Raw genomic sequence first — 18,093 nt, 5'->3', positions numbered from 1 at the left:
AAGTCGAGTGTGAGACACTTGATTTCCAGTGAGCAAAATCGAGCTCTCGAAACTTGATTTATCTAAAAACTAAATGTAGGGTTCAAATTCTTTACGTAAACCCAAAGACAATTAATTTGTAGAGTATGGGTCAAAGAACTAGAATTAGCAAGGGATTGATAACAATGGATCTTCACTATTTCAACTGTGTATTCATCAGTTTGTATATATTGATAGTTTTAAACACACTCCTGTTTTTCTTCTCTCTCCTTTTCTTCCGGCCCTTATTGACAGGTGCTCCTCTCCATTTTATAGTCACTCTTACCCTCATCTCCATCGTCCACGTGCTTCCCATCCATGAACTTGCTCAAGTACTTGTCACGTCAGGCAGCTTCTTTTCATCTCTGTGTGAGTGGCGGTAGGTTAGGATGCACTGTTCAGAGGTCTTCTCCACATAAATGCGGCCAGAAAAGCTATTGCAATGCATTGAATATGGTGGCAGCAGCCTTTCCTTCAGATATTTCCCCATCCTGATCGTTCCTGAATATGCTTTGAGCTTATCTTGATCAGGTGGAGTCCTCGGGCAGTCATTCAGGCTTTTCCCCTACTCAGTTAGTCTTCGATATTACATCAGAGCAAAATATCTTCCTCGGACAGGAGATGTCCTCCTCGGACAGAGAAGATCCTTCACCAAGAGGATTCCACTCCAGTCTGGGCCTTATCCTCTTCGCATCCCTCTTTTCGGATGTGCAACAGTCTTCTCGTGGGCATTCGGCTCATTAACTTGGGCCTGACCCCTTATTCCCCCACACTAAATTAGTTAGAAATGTTGCCTAATTATAACTAATAATATAGTTTGGGTTTTATAGTTATTTTATAAAAAAAAAAAAAAACCCCTTTCCAGAGAATCAATAAGAAAACAAAATAAAAGCAAACAAAAATCAAACACCCATCTCATCTCTCACGATGGCAGATTGGTCCCAACTCCCCAAAGACCTCCTAGACTTAATCGCCAAACACCTCGACAGCCCATTCTACCAACTCAACAAGCTCCGTTTACGATCCGTCTGCTCCTCATGGCGGTCCTCAATTTCCGACCACCGTCCCGGCCGCCGCCGCTTGCCTTTCCTCCCAAACGACGGATTCATCACCACCCATCAATCCACCTTCGCTTTCCACCTATCCAAACGCACGGTATTCCTCATCACCCTCCCCACCGATAACAACAATTCATGGCTCATCAAAACCGAAGAGCACCACCCAAGTCAAATGCAATTGCTAAACCCTCTTTTGAGGACCCAGATCAAGTCTCTGCCTAAGGATTCCCCAAAGGTGATAAATTTGTTGAATTTCAGAATTTTGGAACTGGGTCATGAATATGTTCTCCATTACATGAATTTTAAGCCTTTTGGTACCTCATCTTTAGGAGATGTGTCGAGTTTGTACATGGAAAAGGTTGTTTACATTTGTTTAGGTTCCGAAAACGAAACTGATGATTTTGCATTGCTTACAATTCATGTTTCTGGGAAATTGGCTATGTTCAAGTCTGGGAATAAAAACTGGTGTATAATTGATGATATGCCTTCGGTTGATGATATACTTTCGCCATATGATGATGTTGTTTTGTTTAGAGGCGAGTTTTATGCTGTTGATAATACTGGGAGGACTGTTCTTGTTGGGTTGTCGTCGAGTTTGAGTTTGGTTGCAGGGTCTGTGTTTGGTGGTGATAAGAAGTTTTTGGTTGAGTCTGTTGGTCAGTTGTTGTTGGTTGATATGTATTTGAGTGTGGTGTTTGATGACGTGGATGGTGGTGCTGAGGATGTTGATGAGGCTTTTTTAGATGGGATTATGGGGGAGAGGACGGTGAGGTTTAAGGTTTTCGAGTTGGATTGGGAGGGGAAGAAGTGGGTGGAGGTGAAGAGTTTGGGGGATCGGGTGTTGTTTTTGGGAGACAATTGCACATTTTCCGCCCCGGCTTCAGTGTTGTCGGGTTGTAAAGGGAATTGCATATTTTTCACGGGTAACTTCAATAGGAACTGCGAAGAATGTGGTAGCAGTGATGGGGTTTTCAGGAATAGGGAAATAGGTGTATGTGATTTAGATAATGGAAGTATAAAACCTTTGGGGGATTATCCAGAATATTCGAAGCTGTTTTGGCCTCCTCCTGCTTGGGTTGCATCAACAATGTTGGGAGTAAGTATTTTTCTTGGTGTAATGAAATCTTTACTTCTTTAATTTGGTTCGCATGATACTCTTTTCATATTCATTTTCATGCTTATTTTGTGAATCCATTAGTCATGCAAAGCTTTAATGGGATTAAGCGTTTAGGATGCGAGTGTTTGTGGGAAAGTGTTAGGAAATAGAAATGAAATGGCTAGTTTTGAGGTACTCAACCTCCATAATAAGAGAAACAGATTGAGAGAAGAGAATCTAGAAAGAAAGTAAAGGAATGTGCATTATTCAACATTATGGCAGTTTACAAAGGCTACAGGTATTTATAGGAATGCTTATACAAAGCATTGGCCAATTGAGGCTAAAGAATGACTAACTAACTAACTGACCAACTGCATAACAACCTCTAACTTCTTAACTCACTATTACTTGCATAGGTTAAACTATCACTTAACAGCTTATCAACTAACTAGTCACTTATCAAGTAGTTAATCGTGCACTAGTCAAGTTTGCACATGTATTGCTCATGAGCTAATGCCAGGCTCATGACACTACCTCTTTTAAAGCGCATTGCCCGCAAGGTCAGGATATTGCTGTTGAGCATTGCGAAGATTTTTTTAAGTTGCATTTTCTTCTTGAGTGCCTTGCCACTGGATCAAAACTGCACTGACTGCCTGATCCTGTAATTTCTTCGTTCTCCTTTGCAAAATAGCTTTAGGCTTGGAGTGAAATGGTAAGTCCAGCTTATAAGGCAATTCTCCTACTTTTTGGATTACTTTGAGAAGTTTAAAGAACCTAGGAGAGAGCTTGAGATTCCTTCTAGTTGCTAGTGATTTATGCTTATAGGGCACTAACCTAAGGAACACCCAATCATCAACAAAACGCTCTCTATCTGTTCTTTTCTTGTCAACTTGTGATTTGATCCTCTCCTATGCTGCTACAATATTACGATTGAGATGATTGAGAATAGCCTCCCTCGTTGTCAAATGTGCATCCACAACTTGGCCTCTGTTGAAGCGTGGAAGTTGGTGTTGTTCCAAAACTCTGAAAAGGGGAGCCATGTTGACCATTGCTTGGGATGTTCACCAGCATAGCATCTTAGATAATCCTCCAGTCCCTTGTTAATTATTTCAGTTTGCCCATCTGTTTGTGGATGATAGGCAGAAGACATTGCAATAACAGCACCCTGCAGCATGAACAACTCCAATGAAGGTAGAATACTAGAATCCCTTTCACTGACTATGGATCTTGGTAATCCATGCAATTTGAAGTCATTTTGCATGGATAATAGGGCTACCTCAGAAGCAGTGTAGGGTGTGTGAGAGGTAAGAGTCGGCATCTTGGTTAATCTGTCCAGCTATCACAAAGGTCACATCAAAGCTTTAGGACATTAGTAGGCCTTCTATGAAGTCCATGGGAACATCCACCCAAGGCCACTCTGGTTGGACAAGGGCTGTGGCTTCCCCATGGGTGCTGTGTTCACAATTTTCTACCTTTGACAAGGATCAGATTCCCTCAAATGTCGTTTAATGTCATGCTTTATTCCATTTCAATAGAAATCCCTCTTTTATCTTTGAAGAGTCTTTTGAAGCCTTGAATGTCCAGCAATAGGATTGTCATGAATGTGCTGCAGGACTTTTGAATTCAAAGCAGAGTCTTGCCCCACAAAAATCCTTCCCTAGTACAATAGTATGTCAACCTTCAAAGAGGACCCTTTCCCTTTGTGACTGTTGTCTTTAGCCTTGAGGGCTGTGATAATGCCCTTGAGACTTTCACCTCTTCTATTACTCAATGTAGTTAGGGAAATGATATAAGGAACAGGGCTGCTGTTGCTTCTTGAGTCTCTTCTTCCTTCTTTGAGGTGGGGTTCACAGTAATAGGTCTGTTTGCAGTGAACAATTGTTGTTTCTAATCTATGAAAGTGCTACACAGGTTAAACTTTGTTTTTTATTGTTTCAAGATAATGACTCTCCCCAAATGATTATCTTTTTGAGAATTGTCTTTTTTGTGAGAATTTTAACATGTAACCAGGGTCAATTATAGATACTCATCAAAGCCTAGTAAAATAAGAATATTTTTTTTGATAAGTACTTTATCAGAAAAAAGAGGGAAAGACACAGTGTGCGTACTAGCCCTACTAAAAGAATAAAACTCAAAAGATAAGAGAATCAACAAAAGACATGGAAGGGATGCCATAGATTCCACATTACACCCAAAAGAATAGCTTGCCACACCTTGGCACCTCTATCATGCTTAAAACGACCCTCCTACCATTCCAATAGATTAATCACAGATTTGGGCATCACTCAGGCCAACCCAAACAAAGAGAAAACAAAGGACCATACATCTGTTGCCATAGAGAAATTGAGAAGCAAATGGTCAATAGATTCGAGTAAAATAAGAATATATTACTCGACTTTGTTGTACACGTCTAGCCGAACATGGTTATGTTTATTATGCATGAGAGAAAACATTTATAGGGAAATGATTTTTACTTGGGAAAGATCTTCCAGTAAAATTAGTGTAATACCAGAGATACCTTAGGTAATTGAGCACATCGAGGATGTTGTCCCTCAATTCTAGTCCCAGGATCAAGTACTGTAACCCCAAGAAAACTTATTTGATGCATGTGTTCCTGATCCTTTTGATTTGAAGATCTGCCATTCAAGGATCTGCAAGGCCTTGTTGACTATTATCTAGTGGATTGGCAACCTCCAAGCACAGGTGTCATGAGCGGCTATTCTTGAGGCACCAGAGATCCTTAGTCCCTTTTGATGCTGAGAAATAAGCATTGCCATTTGCTAGTTGGCAATACTTCCACTTAAAGCATAGAATAAGGTCTATGACATGTAAGCTGTGACTTATAGTTGAGAAGAATTGTAATGGTTTCAAATATGGTTGGTGGAGGTTGAAGAAAAAAAATCATTGAGAGGATATTTCTATGCCCATTATTTTTAAACCTGAAGAACTTAAGTTAATTGTTCATTAAGATTTTAGCTACATTTAAATCCAGCGAATTTCCTGTTGGGCAGTACAATTTTGAGTGGCCGCTTATTTAATAAGTTGGTGTACAATCATGATTTTATTTGTTACATCGCCCTTAAACAGTATATATGTGATTTTTTTTTTCTTTTCTTATCTCGTTCAGAAATATTCCCTTATCATTATAGCATGGTGTGTGAAGTGCTAATTTGGGGACTGCAACAGGTGCAAAATGAATTCGAAGAACTGCGCTTGTAAAGTGAAGATTATTTTCTTGGTTTTGTGGCCCTATGAGGTAAATTTCCAAATAGCTTGATAATTGTTATGATCTAGAGCCATGATTGCTTCTTAACTCATGACTATTTTGGGTTCAAAAAATTTATTGTACTTGTTGTTTTGCCTTTGACATGAAGGAGTTTGATCAGTGCATGATTTTTTCCTTAATTGATTATTAAACTTGTTAGAGTTACTTAAGACTCCCAAGTTATTATAATATTGAGCCAGGCAACTTGGACAAAATTATGTTCCATATTCCTGTCTAGCAAGGACCTTTAAATTGTTGGTGACTTGAAATGCTTGATCATTTCAGTGGACCACCATATGCCATCAGCATATATTAAATGGTTTTTTTATTTTTTATTTATTTTATTTATTTTTTATTTTTATATAAGTAGCATATATTAAATGGTTGTTCTTGAGTGCATATTTGCATGCTGATACAGAAATAATACATCACATCTCCCCCGCCCCCCCCCCCTCCCCCAAAAAAAAAAAAATCAATGCCCAGTTTAGTAATTGCCTTGGAGGAAAAACGTTTAATGCCCAATTTATTATATGCTGTGGATACAACTTGAAAATAACAAAGCTGAATAAAATTGAAAATATTGTCAATTGATTATCCTAGTCTGCATTGACTGCTGTTTTTATCGAATCTGCAACTGCTGCTGTAGAGTTATTTTTACTTCTGAAATCTAATTAAACTGATAAACTTTAGCCTCTTTCATGCTGTGTCTTGTGTGTGGCTGACCCTTGCTGTCTGAGCTGAGCTTTTGAATTCCGATGGTCTTAACAAATAAAGAGTTTCAAAGTGTGGTTTGATTTGGATGTGTTATTTCAACAAGTAATTTATTCATAAGCAAGTAAATATCTTTTCTTTTGCAGATTGTAGAGAAAGTGCCTGGTGGGTCAAGCAAGAAGAGGAGCTTGATCTTCTGAGATGGTTTTGTGGGGGATACAATCACAGACGGAGAAGTATAGTAGGCAAGAGAGTGCTTATATCTAATGGCTCCTAAAGATGTCTTGACCAACAGAGTTCAAATTTGGAAGATACTCGCACCATGTGGTGTGCCTGGCTCACGAATTTCTTTGAATGATGTATAGTTACAGTTAAAATATTATAGCTGCTTTTGCTTTTGATAATGAGCTGTTGCAGTTGGAAGAAGACCAGGAAAACAAAAGAAAGAAATAAGAGAAATTTAATTCATTTAGTGCTCCCATTGTTGTTTCTCCAACATATTTTTGTTAAATAATGCATTCTTCTGAAGTATTTTACCAAAAAGACCTTGTTGACTATTATCTAGTTGATTGGCAGCTTCCAAGCACAGGTGTCATGAGTAGCTATTCTTGAGACTGCAGAGATCCTCGGTCCTTTTTGATTCTGCGAAATAAGCATTGCCATCAGCTAGCTGTGACTTGTAGTTGAGAAGAATTGTAGTCGTTTCAAATATTGTTGAAGGAGGTTGAAGAAAAAATGGCTGAGGATATTTCTATGCCTATTATTTTTTAACCTGAATAGCTTAGTTAATTGTTGTCAGTGGTGCCAGAAGGTGGAATTTAAAACATAAAATCAGATGTTGATCAACCCTTGATGCATAGAAGTTTTTGTTAGGTCTTACTGATGTATGGAAGTTTTTGTTAGGTCTCACAAGATTTAACCTATTTCCCAAAAAGTACCTAGACCATCCTTGCTTGAAAGCATTAACAACTTGAAAATAACAGAGCTGAATAAAATTGAAAATACTGCCAATCTGATTATCCTAGTTTGCATTTACTGTTCTTTATATCCAATCTGCAACTGCTGCAGCAGAATTATTTTTACTTTTGAGCTTAAAACTGATATACTTTAGCCTCTCTTATGTGTTTCTTGAGGGAGGCTGACCCTTGCTGTCTTAGCTGAGTTTTTGAATTCCAATGGTCGTAACAAATACAGAATTTCGAAGTGTGATTTGATTTGGATATATTATTTCAACAAGTTATTTATTCATAAGCAAGGAAATATCTTTTCCTTTGCAGATTGAAGTGAAAGTGCTTGGTGGCTCAAGCAAGAAGAGGAACTTGATCTAAACATCTTGCTGGGATGGCTTTGTGGGGGACACAATTAAAGATGCAGTAGTATAGTAGGCAAGAAAGGGTGTGTATATAATGACTCCTAAAGATTGTATCTTGACCAACAGAGTTGAACCATGTTAATGACATACTGATCCTAATTAAAAATTGGGAGACACTCACACCATGTGGCGTGCTTGGCTCATGAATTTCTTTGCATGGTGTACAGTTAAAATATTATAGCTGATTTTGTTTTTGATAATGTGCTGTTGCAGTTGAAGAGGACCAGGAAAACAGATTCTTGTACATAGTTTTGAGTCTTTACTGTACTTGCTTGGCTACCTCATGTTCTTTTTCCTTGTAATAGTCTTTTTTAAATGATATTTTATTTAACCTATCCAAAAAACAAAAAAAGACCAGGAAAACAAAAGAAAGAAAGAAGAGAAATTAAATTCATTTACTGCTCCTATTTTTGTTTCTCCATCCCTTGTTTCTTTTCTCTTGTCATGCAATAGATATCAGTCATATGACTGGAGTTTCAAGAGTGCTGGGTCCAATAATTTGCTTCAAATTCAATACTCGGCACCCCAGATGGGCCTTACATGTCAGGGACTAAAGTGGACCAAATTGGACCGTAGTAGACCCAATGGATTGAAGTGAACTACAATGGACCGAAGTGGAACAATAATGAATTCAAGAAAAAATAATGGTGATAAAATTGTTAAAAGAAGGTTAACATGTGTAACAAATTTTGTAATAATTTAAGTAACAAAAATTTGATTATAAATTGAGTTGAAAGCACAAGATAAATAAGAATTCTCAAGGATGAATGAGAATCATTTATCCCACTCTTATTGTTTCATTTTATACTTCACTAATTGGATAGTGCAATATGTTTCACCTTTTATTTTAGTTAGTTAGTTAATTGCAATGGGAAAAGAGAGTTTGAATCTTGATGTCATGGATACATAAGAAAGTGCGAATAAATTGAGTTACAAGGCACTTGGCGATTTTTCTTTTTTAAATTAAAAAAAAAAATTGTTGATGTTATTTATATAAAAAGGAATAATAATACGTGAAAAGTTGTAATTGGAAAAATATAACCTATAAAGTGAAACACAAACAATTGGGATGATATAGAACAATATTTTTATTGCCCCTTGTTATGATAAAAAATTTGATTAAAACACATTGTGGTAGGTTGTTAGGAACATATTTATATAATTGACTAATCTTTTAATAAAATGCACTTTACTTGTAATTGGATAGATCTAAGATGAGTTTAATACTTCAAGAAACAAGCATTCAAGTTGAGTATTGAAACCATGCAAGTCTAACCAAAAAACAAGTAAAGGAAGTGTTGTTCATTAAAGCTCGACAAAAGTCTCGACAGAATCCTTTTTATCGAGATTTAATGTTGAAGCTCGACATAAGCTGTATCTATCGAGAATTACAAAATCAAACTTTTCAAATCTGATTACATGCGTATGCTTATGCATTTGTGTAGGGTTTCTTTTCTCACAACCCCAAACATATGTAAGGCTTATTTTAAAGGCCGTCGCATTATGCACAAACTAAGCAAAGTGTATGCCAAGAGAATACAAGCATATTGTGACCTAGTTCATCATTCTTTCTGCAAAAACTATTGTGTCTTTGCGCCAAGGGTTTTGTGACCAAGAAGCTTCCTAATCTTCATGTTGATGAACTGAAAAACTTTGCAGCCAACATTTTTCTTCCTCAAGTTGGTGTGTCAGTCACATACTGGGATCTGTGCATTATTGGTTAGTCACGTACTGGGATTTATGCATTGAACGGAGAGATTGCCGCTACAATACAAGTCCAATTGGATATTGGGGTAAAAGTTCAACTGTAGGTTGGTATTTTGGGATAAGCCAAAGGGTTTAGTAAGATTCCTTATACTTGTAACCGCTTGTGATTGATAATAGTAGATTCTCGGGAGTTGTGATCTTAAATTCACCTAGTAGGGTTTTGCCTCGATAGTTCTCCCCATTTGTAAATAAATCACATGTGTCAAATTTAATTTCTGCTGCATTTAGTTATTTGGTGATTTGTTTGCGCTACCACGCTATTGCATGTATTTTGTGATTGATAATAGTGGATTCTCGGGAGTTGTGACCTTAAATTCACCCAGTAGGGTTTTGCCTCGATAGTTTTCCCTATTTGTAAACAAATTACATGTGTCAAATTTAATTTCTGCTGCATTTAGTTATTTGGTGATTTGTTTGCGCTACCACGCTATTGCATGTATTTTGGTAATTAATTAATTTGCAAGGCATTAATTCATTTTAACCCAACATAGGTGAAAGATGGAAATTATTCACGATTATTGCACATCCATTGGACCTTTGCAAAACTATTAAAACCATGTCATAGTAGGTAGGACTTGTGAGTCATAGTTAGCTTAATTGGTGTAGTTTTTTGTCTAACAATTAACTAGTGTCTTAGCTTAATAATAAGAACAACTATCACGGAGTAGACATTATAGGTCTGAATTCTATAATGTATCTATAATTAAACAAAAAAAAGTAATTATTTTATCAGATGCTTGAAATGCTAATTTGTCCATCAATAAAGTCTTCATGATAAAGGACGAAAAGCTGAAAAGGAAAAATAAAATACATAGCGAAGTAGTGCCACACTGGTGTTGAACAAAAGGTCTCAATAATATTAAGGCAACCTTCTTTTTTTTCTTTTTTTCTTTTTTTTTCATTACAATATTTGTTTCTATTATTTAGCAAATGTTTCTCGTACTGGTTTTCTTCTCCAAGTTGCCTGAACATGAAAGGCATAGGGGCTCCTCCAACCTTCAAGGAATAACCAATTATGATTAGATATAATTTGGAAAATATGGATCAAGAACTAAAAATAAAAATATATCAATCAGTCATTTTCATACAAGAATAAAGGTCAGAAGAGACATTTTAAAACATAATCAATTACCCGTTGACGGTATGAAAACCATATTATAGGAGACACTCTTGATATTCTATCATGAATAATGATCTTTTTTTTTTTTTTTTGGCATTAGTATCATTGACACAAAGATGATTAAATCCAAATATCTCTTTGATAACTGGATGGCTCATCACAAAAATGAACATTTTCAATAAAAAGAGATACTCCATCACAATTGTTATATCCTCACAAAATCGCTTTTCTTATATTGAAAATTGACTTGAAGCCCTTTAGATATTGAGTTTATATAGGCATAAAGATATAAATGCTTCCTACAAGGCATTTATTTTTAAATATTATGAAATATTATATTCTTCATAATTATTAGTGTACGATGTGCACAACTCTTCTAGATATTATCATTCTTCCCATCTCTTGTGAGCCCTCTTTTTTTTTTTTTTTGGTAAGCAAATCCAACCAATCATGCAACAACTAATAAGCATCCATATTTTCATTAATTCTTGAAATTTTACAAAGATATTACTAAGAAAATTTGCTAAATTTAGCTAGGAGACAACTATTACTATTACATTTTGCAAATGCTCACAAATGTTTTCTTTTTTGAGCATATGTAGAAGACAAGTAATCTTAATTTCTTTTCAAACAAGGCGTTTCTAATGTTCTACAAAGATATTGCTAAAATTATCAGGTAAATTTAGCTATGACTCACATTTATGAATAAATTTTGGAGGTGCTCACAAACCTGTTCTTTCTTTTTAAGCAAATGTGGAAGACAAGTAATCTTGATTTCCTTTTAAGATAATGCCTTATGTGGGGTTTATCTCATGGATACATTCCTTAAGACATTGCTTGTAAGCATTGATAAGTTTTTAATATTTATGGATACATTCGTAAGTTAGTTGTAACCAAACCATTTGAAGCACGAGTTCCGTTGGTCATCGAGGAACTCTTGATCAATGATTTAATACTCTTTGGAAACACCTAACATTATTAGTTGCCAAACTTCTTTTTTGATGCCTGTATTGTTCTCTTTAGTGCTTTTTTGTGAACTTCCTCAACTCAACTATCCAAATTTCCATATTGCTAAACTACATAGAAATGTAACTGAATTATGGGTGAGGATAGGAAAGTATCTCTCCTTGCTGAATATAATCATTTCAATTTTTAGTGGGGTAGGTCTAGTGGTTTATTGTGTGCTTTTAAAAACTGGATTGGACTAGCTAGTTCAAATGATAACTGGACCCTAAACTGGTCTAATAAAAACCATTGGTTCAACTGGTAAATTTCCGATTCTTAATCCTCCAATTTCATTAAAAGTCACATGCAACTTACATGAGTATAAAATGCTAAAGACATCTATATAAGAAATGGTTAGCATTAACTGACTAATAAATAACAATTTATGCGGAGAGAGAGAGAGAGAGAGAGAGAGAGAGAGAGAGAGAGAGAGAGAGAGAGAGAGAGAGAGAGAGAGAGAGAGAGAGAGAGAGAGAGAGGAAACATTCATTAAACTCTTCAATAAGGGAGGAAAAACTGAATTTCAATAAATGAGCTCTTTAGTGTGTTCGCAAGAGTTTCCATATCAAATTTAATATTTCACCTATTTATGAGCATAAGTATTTTCAATTAGTTGTGCTGATTCCATATTTTTCTATAAAAAAGTTACATATATTTTATTCTACAACTGAAAACGATTAACCCTTACTATCTGAAGAATTTCAAGAGTAAGTGTTAATGGAAGGCTACCAACAATTTGTTGTTAAGGCTTTTATGATTGTATTAATGGCATTCTTAGCTTTTATCGGAAGCACACAAGGGCAACCAATTTGTTGCTTTCGAGATGCTTGTTGTTGCCAAACTTGTACAAAGTTTCCGACCCCCTACCCTTATTGAAATTTGCAAAAATATATAAAATGTATGAGTGAAGTATGAATAACATATGAAACATATGAGTATAGTATTTTAACTTTTGGTATATGAGAATAGTATTCTCTCTCTCTCTCTCTCTCTATATATATATATATATTGTGGATATATTTTTATTTGCATCCCTATTTTTCTTATGTGGGCATCTCACTGTGATAATAGTGTAATGTTAATGGATAGATTTAGCCATAGTCTTTTCCTAGTGAGGCGGTGGAGGCCATCCTCTAGGATGGCTCTGTTTAAGGCTTTATTTTTTCGTTCTCTTGTTTAAATGGAATTTTGTTACTAAAAAAGAAAGAAGAAGAAGATCATTGTGAATTTGTGGTTACAAAAATTTTGTCCCAAGCCTACTAAACATGAGATCTCCAAGCTCAGCCCCATGAGCTACTTTTAGGGTCCGTTTGGATACAACTTATTTTTGCTAAAACTGAAAACATTGTAGCAAAATAATTTTTAAATGTGTAAATAGTACCGTGGGACTAATTTTTAATATTTTTTTTTCCTGAATAAAGTAACTGTGAGTCCATGAACAGTACATAAACAGCATCAGAACAGTGTATGAACAGTGTTAAACAGTAAGTGAACAGTGAATTTTGTCCCCTCTGAAACGCTTGCAGTAGGAAAAAAAAAAAATAAATAAGAGGAGAAAAACGCAAACGCAAAACTCAAACGTGGATCCAATGAGTCTTTTCTTGTTCGAGTTGGTTGTTTAGTATATTTTATTGACAGGTCTACATCCTTAGAAGCTAAGGAACACAATTTTTATAATTTTTCTTAATATGTCTTTTTCTTTATTAAAAAAGTTAACATCTTTTGTTTTTTTACCTAACAATATCATACAACACACAAAATAAAGCTTCTTTAAAAAAGTTGAATTAAATTTTCTAAGGTGGGGAAAGAAGATGGGGGCGGTGTGAGTGCAATGGGACTAGGTGTAAAGCATGTTGTACACATTAGGAAGTAAGAACACCTCAGAAAGCTTTGCCAACTCGAACCCCATTTGCAACCTTCACTTTCTCACAGCTCGAGACTCTTCTGTTCACATATACTACAATTATATCCGACAAATATGTACTCAGATTTTCATTTCCTTTTTTTTTTTTTTTTTTTATGTTCATTGCATCTTTTGTTAAGCCATTTTTTCTTCGTTTTCTCTTTAGACTTTTGTTATGGCTGAAAAGCATGTGATGTTATGTAAAGTGGTATATATATTTGTGCAAAATCTAGAATATTCATTTTTAGCTTATGATGCTATAAATACCACAAATTTTATTACATGAGAATTATGAATTGATGTATCAAATTTTATTATTAATATTTATTATAATTTATATATAGGTTTGTGATGTGTCATCAATTATATTCATTACCAATAATTTTAGCATGTTTCTTAGAGAAATACTATTAGGGATACAATACAATACTTTTCATAATTATTTATGTAATTTATTATAATTGAAGAAACATCATTTTTCTTATATCGTCTCATAAAGAAGATCATACAATACTCTCAAGCCATGAACAATCATGAGTTCAATATTATTGTGCACTGGTCTCAATAGGATTTGAACACTATTTAAAGTTCGTATACTTGAACAGCAAGACTTGATACACCACAATAATACTTTTAATATATATATATAGATATACACATATAAAAGTTGTATACTTGAACAGCAAGACTACTTGATGACACCCACAATAATACTTTATATATATATATATATATATATTTTTTTTTTTTTTAATTTTGAATAACTATGAAAAAGTTGTGCGAGTGGACTTATTATTTTCCTTTACTTATAAGACCACCCTTCTCACTTGACAAAAGTAAGTATTAAGTGACCCATTTCAACACTTTGTATATCATAGCTTTGTTAGTGAACCTTCACCGAGCTTTGTGTACTTCCATGGCGGATTGGTCTCAGCTCCCCCAAGATCTCTTACACCTAATAGCCAAACGCCTCAAGACCCGCATCGATCTCTTCCGCCTTCGCTCCATTTGCTCTTCATGGCGCTCCTCTATTTCTCTTCCACCCAAACAACACCGTCACACCCCAATTCCCACCACAGACGACTCTAAATTCACCCTCAGTCTCGACCTATCCGAACACACCGTTTATCTCATCGAATCACAACAACAAGGGTCTCCTCCAAAACGCTGGTTGGTCAAGGTATTCCAGGACCAACATGGTCGAATGCACTTACTTGACCCACTTTCACGCTCCAAGGTAGTCGGATTCGACAACTTGTTATTGGATTTGAGAGAGTTTAAAGTGTTTGAGTTGTGTCAAGAACATGTTCTTCATCGTACCGCAACGTATGGAGTCCATGAACCTTGGAGGAGTCGTCCAGTTGTCGAGGTTGACAAGGTTGCTCTCATGTGTGTGGGCCCAGAAAACAATGATTTTGCATTGGTGACACCACATCGAGATGGTGGAGGATTGGCTTTCTTCAATTCGAGAATCCAGCAATGGATCACTATTGGGTCCCACCCTGCCACGTCATCATGCATAGCAGTGACTCACTTTGAGGGCAAGTTCTATGCTGTTGATACCAAAGGAAGAACAATTAGTATTGACCAATTTTTAGATTCAAAAGTGGTCACTAATTTGGGGTCTGATGCGTACATGAAGTACTTAGTTGAAGCAGGTGGTGAATTGTTGGTGGTTGAAGCATATCTTCCTTTTCCTAATGCTGAGGGATCCATTGGCAGTGAGAGCTATAGGGGTTTGTGTATTGATTATTTTGAGGTCTTTAAGTTTAACAAAGAAGGGGATAAATGGGTTAAGGTCAACAGCTTGGGGGATTGGGTGTTGTTTTTGGGTGTTTATTCTTCGTTTTCTGTGTTGGCTTCTGAGCTTCCAGGCTGCAAGGGGAATTGCATAGTTGTGACTCAGCCAAGGTGGAAAGAATTTAATCTGGATGGTCATGATACGTATGTAGTTGAATTGGAAAGTGGTAGATCTGGACCTTTGGAGAATTACCCAGGTTTTTCCAAGTTGTTGTTTCCTGGTGATATGGGTACTTCTTCCGCTTGAATTTAAAGTTGGAAGTAAGTGTTTGTTCTTTGTATTATTATATGCACGTAAGGTAACTTTTCGCTATTTTCCTTGGGTTTATGGCTTGGCACTTTCATCGTAAGCATTCGGCATCAGCTTATACAAAATCTTTTCTTTATTTTATCTCTCTTCATGTATAATATATATAAAAAAAAAAAAGTTTGTATATGAACAGTAATCATGTATATTTGCAAAGTAGTCTGTTTTAGTAGCTAGAATGTCATTTTACATGAACTAATGTGGGTGTTTTTTGGTATTGGCTCAGCAAATTGTGAGGCTTATGCTATTTTAGATGGACAAGTGTTTGTTTGTTTGTGTTTTTTTTTTCTTTGCTGTGCGCTGTTGTATATGTTGTTGTTATTTTAATTACTTCTCCCCCTCTCAAATTACATAATCAAAAGCAAAAGCAGCTTTAATAATCTATTGTAAAGATACTTAGATAAATCATACAAAGAAATTTGTGAGCCTATGGCTAAAAGAAAAAAAGAAAATGCAACACCCTACTCATTGCAATATTTTCTTGAAATCAGCTGGTTGTAATCCTCGAAAAGGCCCACATATGGGGAACCGAAACAGGCTTGCATACCCACAAGTAAAGTGGATTCCACAGAAACTTTAAGACCTGAAGAGGTTTTAGGGATTTAGAGAAGTGTTCCTCCTTCTATGGCAATTATGATAATAATAAAATGAATTAGACTTTTGGTGGCCAATTATAGTACGCAAAGAGAATTCCAATTATAAAAAAATCAAGTAGTTAGAACCTAGAAGTTAGAACCATAGTTAAAATGTTAAACAACAAAAAATTATCAAAAAAAAGTGTTTTTTTTTTCATCTATATAATAGTCACAACAATTAAGAAGAGAAATTAGAATCCTAGATATCTTTGTTAAAAACACCTTGAAGTGTTTGTTGAACTACCAAATTCTTGTCAACAACAATTGTATTTTCAATTTCTTATCTCTTTTGAGTGGACCCGATGCATAGCTTTAGAACCCAATTACTTGAAACAAAACTCTATCTTTCTCCTTAGAAAAAAAAAAAAAAAAAAAACTAGAATTTAGTCAAATGGAGTATATAGGAAGAAGTCCATTCCTGAATAATGTAACTAATTAGCCTAGTCTGTTGAGGCCCAAGGATCCTTTACGCGTACCAAACAAAGACTAGGAGGACTATAAAAGAATCGGAGATTCCTAATCTTCCTTCTATCTTTCATTCCAATTCCCAACCTTACCTTTTAACCTTTATTATTCATAATGATTGCTCTTTATTGTCAAGTCAAGACATCAATTAGTTTATGGTGTAAGCGAGGTGTAAACTCTAGATCTCTTGGTATAGAACAATATTTTATTGCCCCTTGTTATGACGAGAAATTTGATTGAAACACATCGTGGTCAGTGAAAGATGGAAATTATACATGATTATTGCACATCCATTGGACCTTTGCAAAACTATTAAATACCAAGCCATTGTAGGTTGGATTTGTGGGTTCTAGTTATCTTAACTAGTGAAGTCTTTTGATCAAAAACCAATTGGTATCTTAACTTTATAATAATAACTATCATCATATAGTAGACACTATATGTATGAATTCTATTGTGTGTCTATTAAAAAAAAAAAAAAAACAAAAACGCTATTTTGGTTTTTATATTTTGGAGCCACAATCAATTTGGTCGATACATTTTGGTACCTGTCAATTTGGTCCCCCCTATTTTCAACTAGTACTCCATTTAGTCCCTACTGTTATTTCACTAACAGAAAATGCCTATGTGACAAACTGTTTGTAAAATTGGCATGCATAATATTAAAATATTAAATTAGATGCTAATGGGTCTAAATTTGAGTGTTTGATATGGCCACATCAGCATTTAAATGGGGGTAAAAAAAAGACCAAATCAACTTTTAATAATATATATTTTTTTTACCAATTTTTTTCCTTTTCTTTATTTTTTTCCTTCTTCTTTTGGAAACCCACAACTTCACAAAAACTTAAAAACACGTATGATTTTTTTTTCTTCTATCTCAATGATTAATCTTTTATTCTCTGTCTCATGGCCAAAGAAGCCAAATTCCAAATTCAAACTAAACCCAAGTCCACCAAGCCAGTCCCTTTCATCTCCATTGAATCAACTACGTCTTCTTCCACCATTCTCTGATCAAAATCTCTCACTTTTTCTCTTACTTAGATCCATCACTTTTTTGTTAAAGCTGATCTTTGTGAAAAGCTCGATTTGATCAACAACGTGAAGGCCAAGATCCAAGATGAAGAAGTCATCCCCCCAATCAACAACATTTAATCTTCATTGGAAAGCAATCGAAATGTACTCTCGCCGATTACAACATCTAGAACGAGTTCACATGCAATGCAGCGATGATGCGAGGTTGGATCCTTATGGGTTAGGCTTGAGGCAAGAAAATCCGGATTAGAGGAGTTGCGGTTGATCTATGGCCATGGTTCGAGCTCCGTGGTGGATCTGTGGTGTTGGGCGGTGTTGTATATATAGGTATATACAAGGATAGATTGTAATAATGATGTTCGAGTTTGGAGAATATGGTTTCATAAAGTGAAAAATCATGTTCTGAAATTTTCTAAGTGAAAATTTGAAAATTAGCATTTTCGATCGGTCGAAGCTTTTTCTCGATCGATCGAAATAGTAACAAAAATAATCCTGGAGTTTTTGGATGGTTCAATCGCTATTCAATTGTTGTTTGA

At 35.4% G+C, this 18,093-nt stretch overlaps 2 protein-coding genes across 2 annotated transcripts; both read left to right on the top strand.

Annotated features, from left to right (window-relative positions):
- Positions 1-890: 890 nt before the first annotated feature.
- On the top strand, positions 891-6,620 carry LOC112000335 (F-box protein SKIP23). Its single transcript, XM_024032445.2, has 3 exons — positions 891-2,172; positions 5,359-5,428; positions 6,295-6,620. Exons 1-2 carry the CDS (start codon positions 946-948, stop codon positions 5,389-5,391), a joined length of 1,260 nt encoding a protein of 419 aa, XP_023888213.2. The 5' UTR covers positions 891-945; the 3' UTR covers positions 5,392-5,428; positions 6,295-6,620.
- A 7,537-nt stretch (positions 6,621-14,157) lies between these two features.
- On the top strand, positions 14,158-15,704 carry LOC112000340 (F-box protein SKIP23). Its single transcript, XM_024032451.2, has one exon. The coding sequence runs from the start codon at positions 14,232-14,234 to the stop codon at positions 15,360-15,362; it is 1,131 nt and encodes a 376-aa protein (XP_023888219.2). The 5' UTR covers positions 14,158-14,231; the 3' UTR covers positions 15,363-15,704.
- The last annotated feature ends 2,389 nt before the right edge of the window (positions 15,705-18,093 follow it).

Source organism: Quercus suber, unplaced genomic scaffold, assembly GCF_002906115.3.
Source record: "Quercus suber isolate HL8 unplaced genomic scaffold, Cork oak 2.0 scaffold_19, whole genome shotgun sequence".
Lineage (NCBI taxonomy): Eukaryota > Viridiplantae > Streptophyta > Magnoliopsida > Fagales > Fagaceae > Quercus > Quercus suber.
The sequence above is the reverse complement of the archived record's forward strand: the minus strand, read 5'-3'. Positions and strand labels throughout refer to the sequence as shown.

Excerpts from the sequence above, each read along its gene's own strand:
- LOC112000335 (XM_024032445.2), top strand. The coding sequence starts at position 946 with ATGGCAGATTGGTCCCAACTCCCCAAAGACCTCCTAGACTTAATCGCC. Across the intron at positions 2,173-5,358 it reads TTGCATCAACAATGTTGGGA|GTGCAAAATGAATTCGAAGA; the intron begins GTAAGTATTTTT and ends GGACTGCAACAG.
- LOC112000340 (XM_024032451.2), top strand. The coding sequence starts at position 14,232 with ATGGCGGATTGGTCTCAGCTCCCCCAAGATCTCTTACACCTAATAGCC.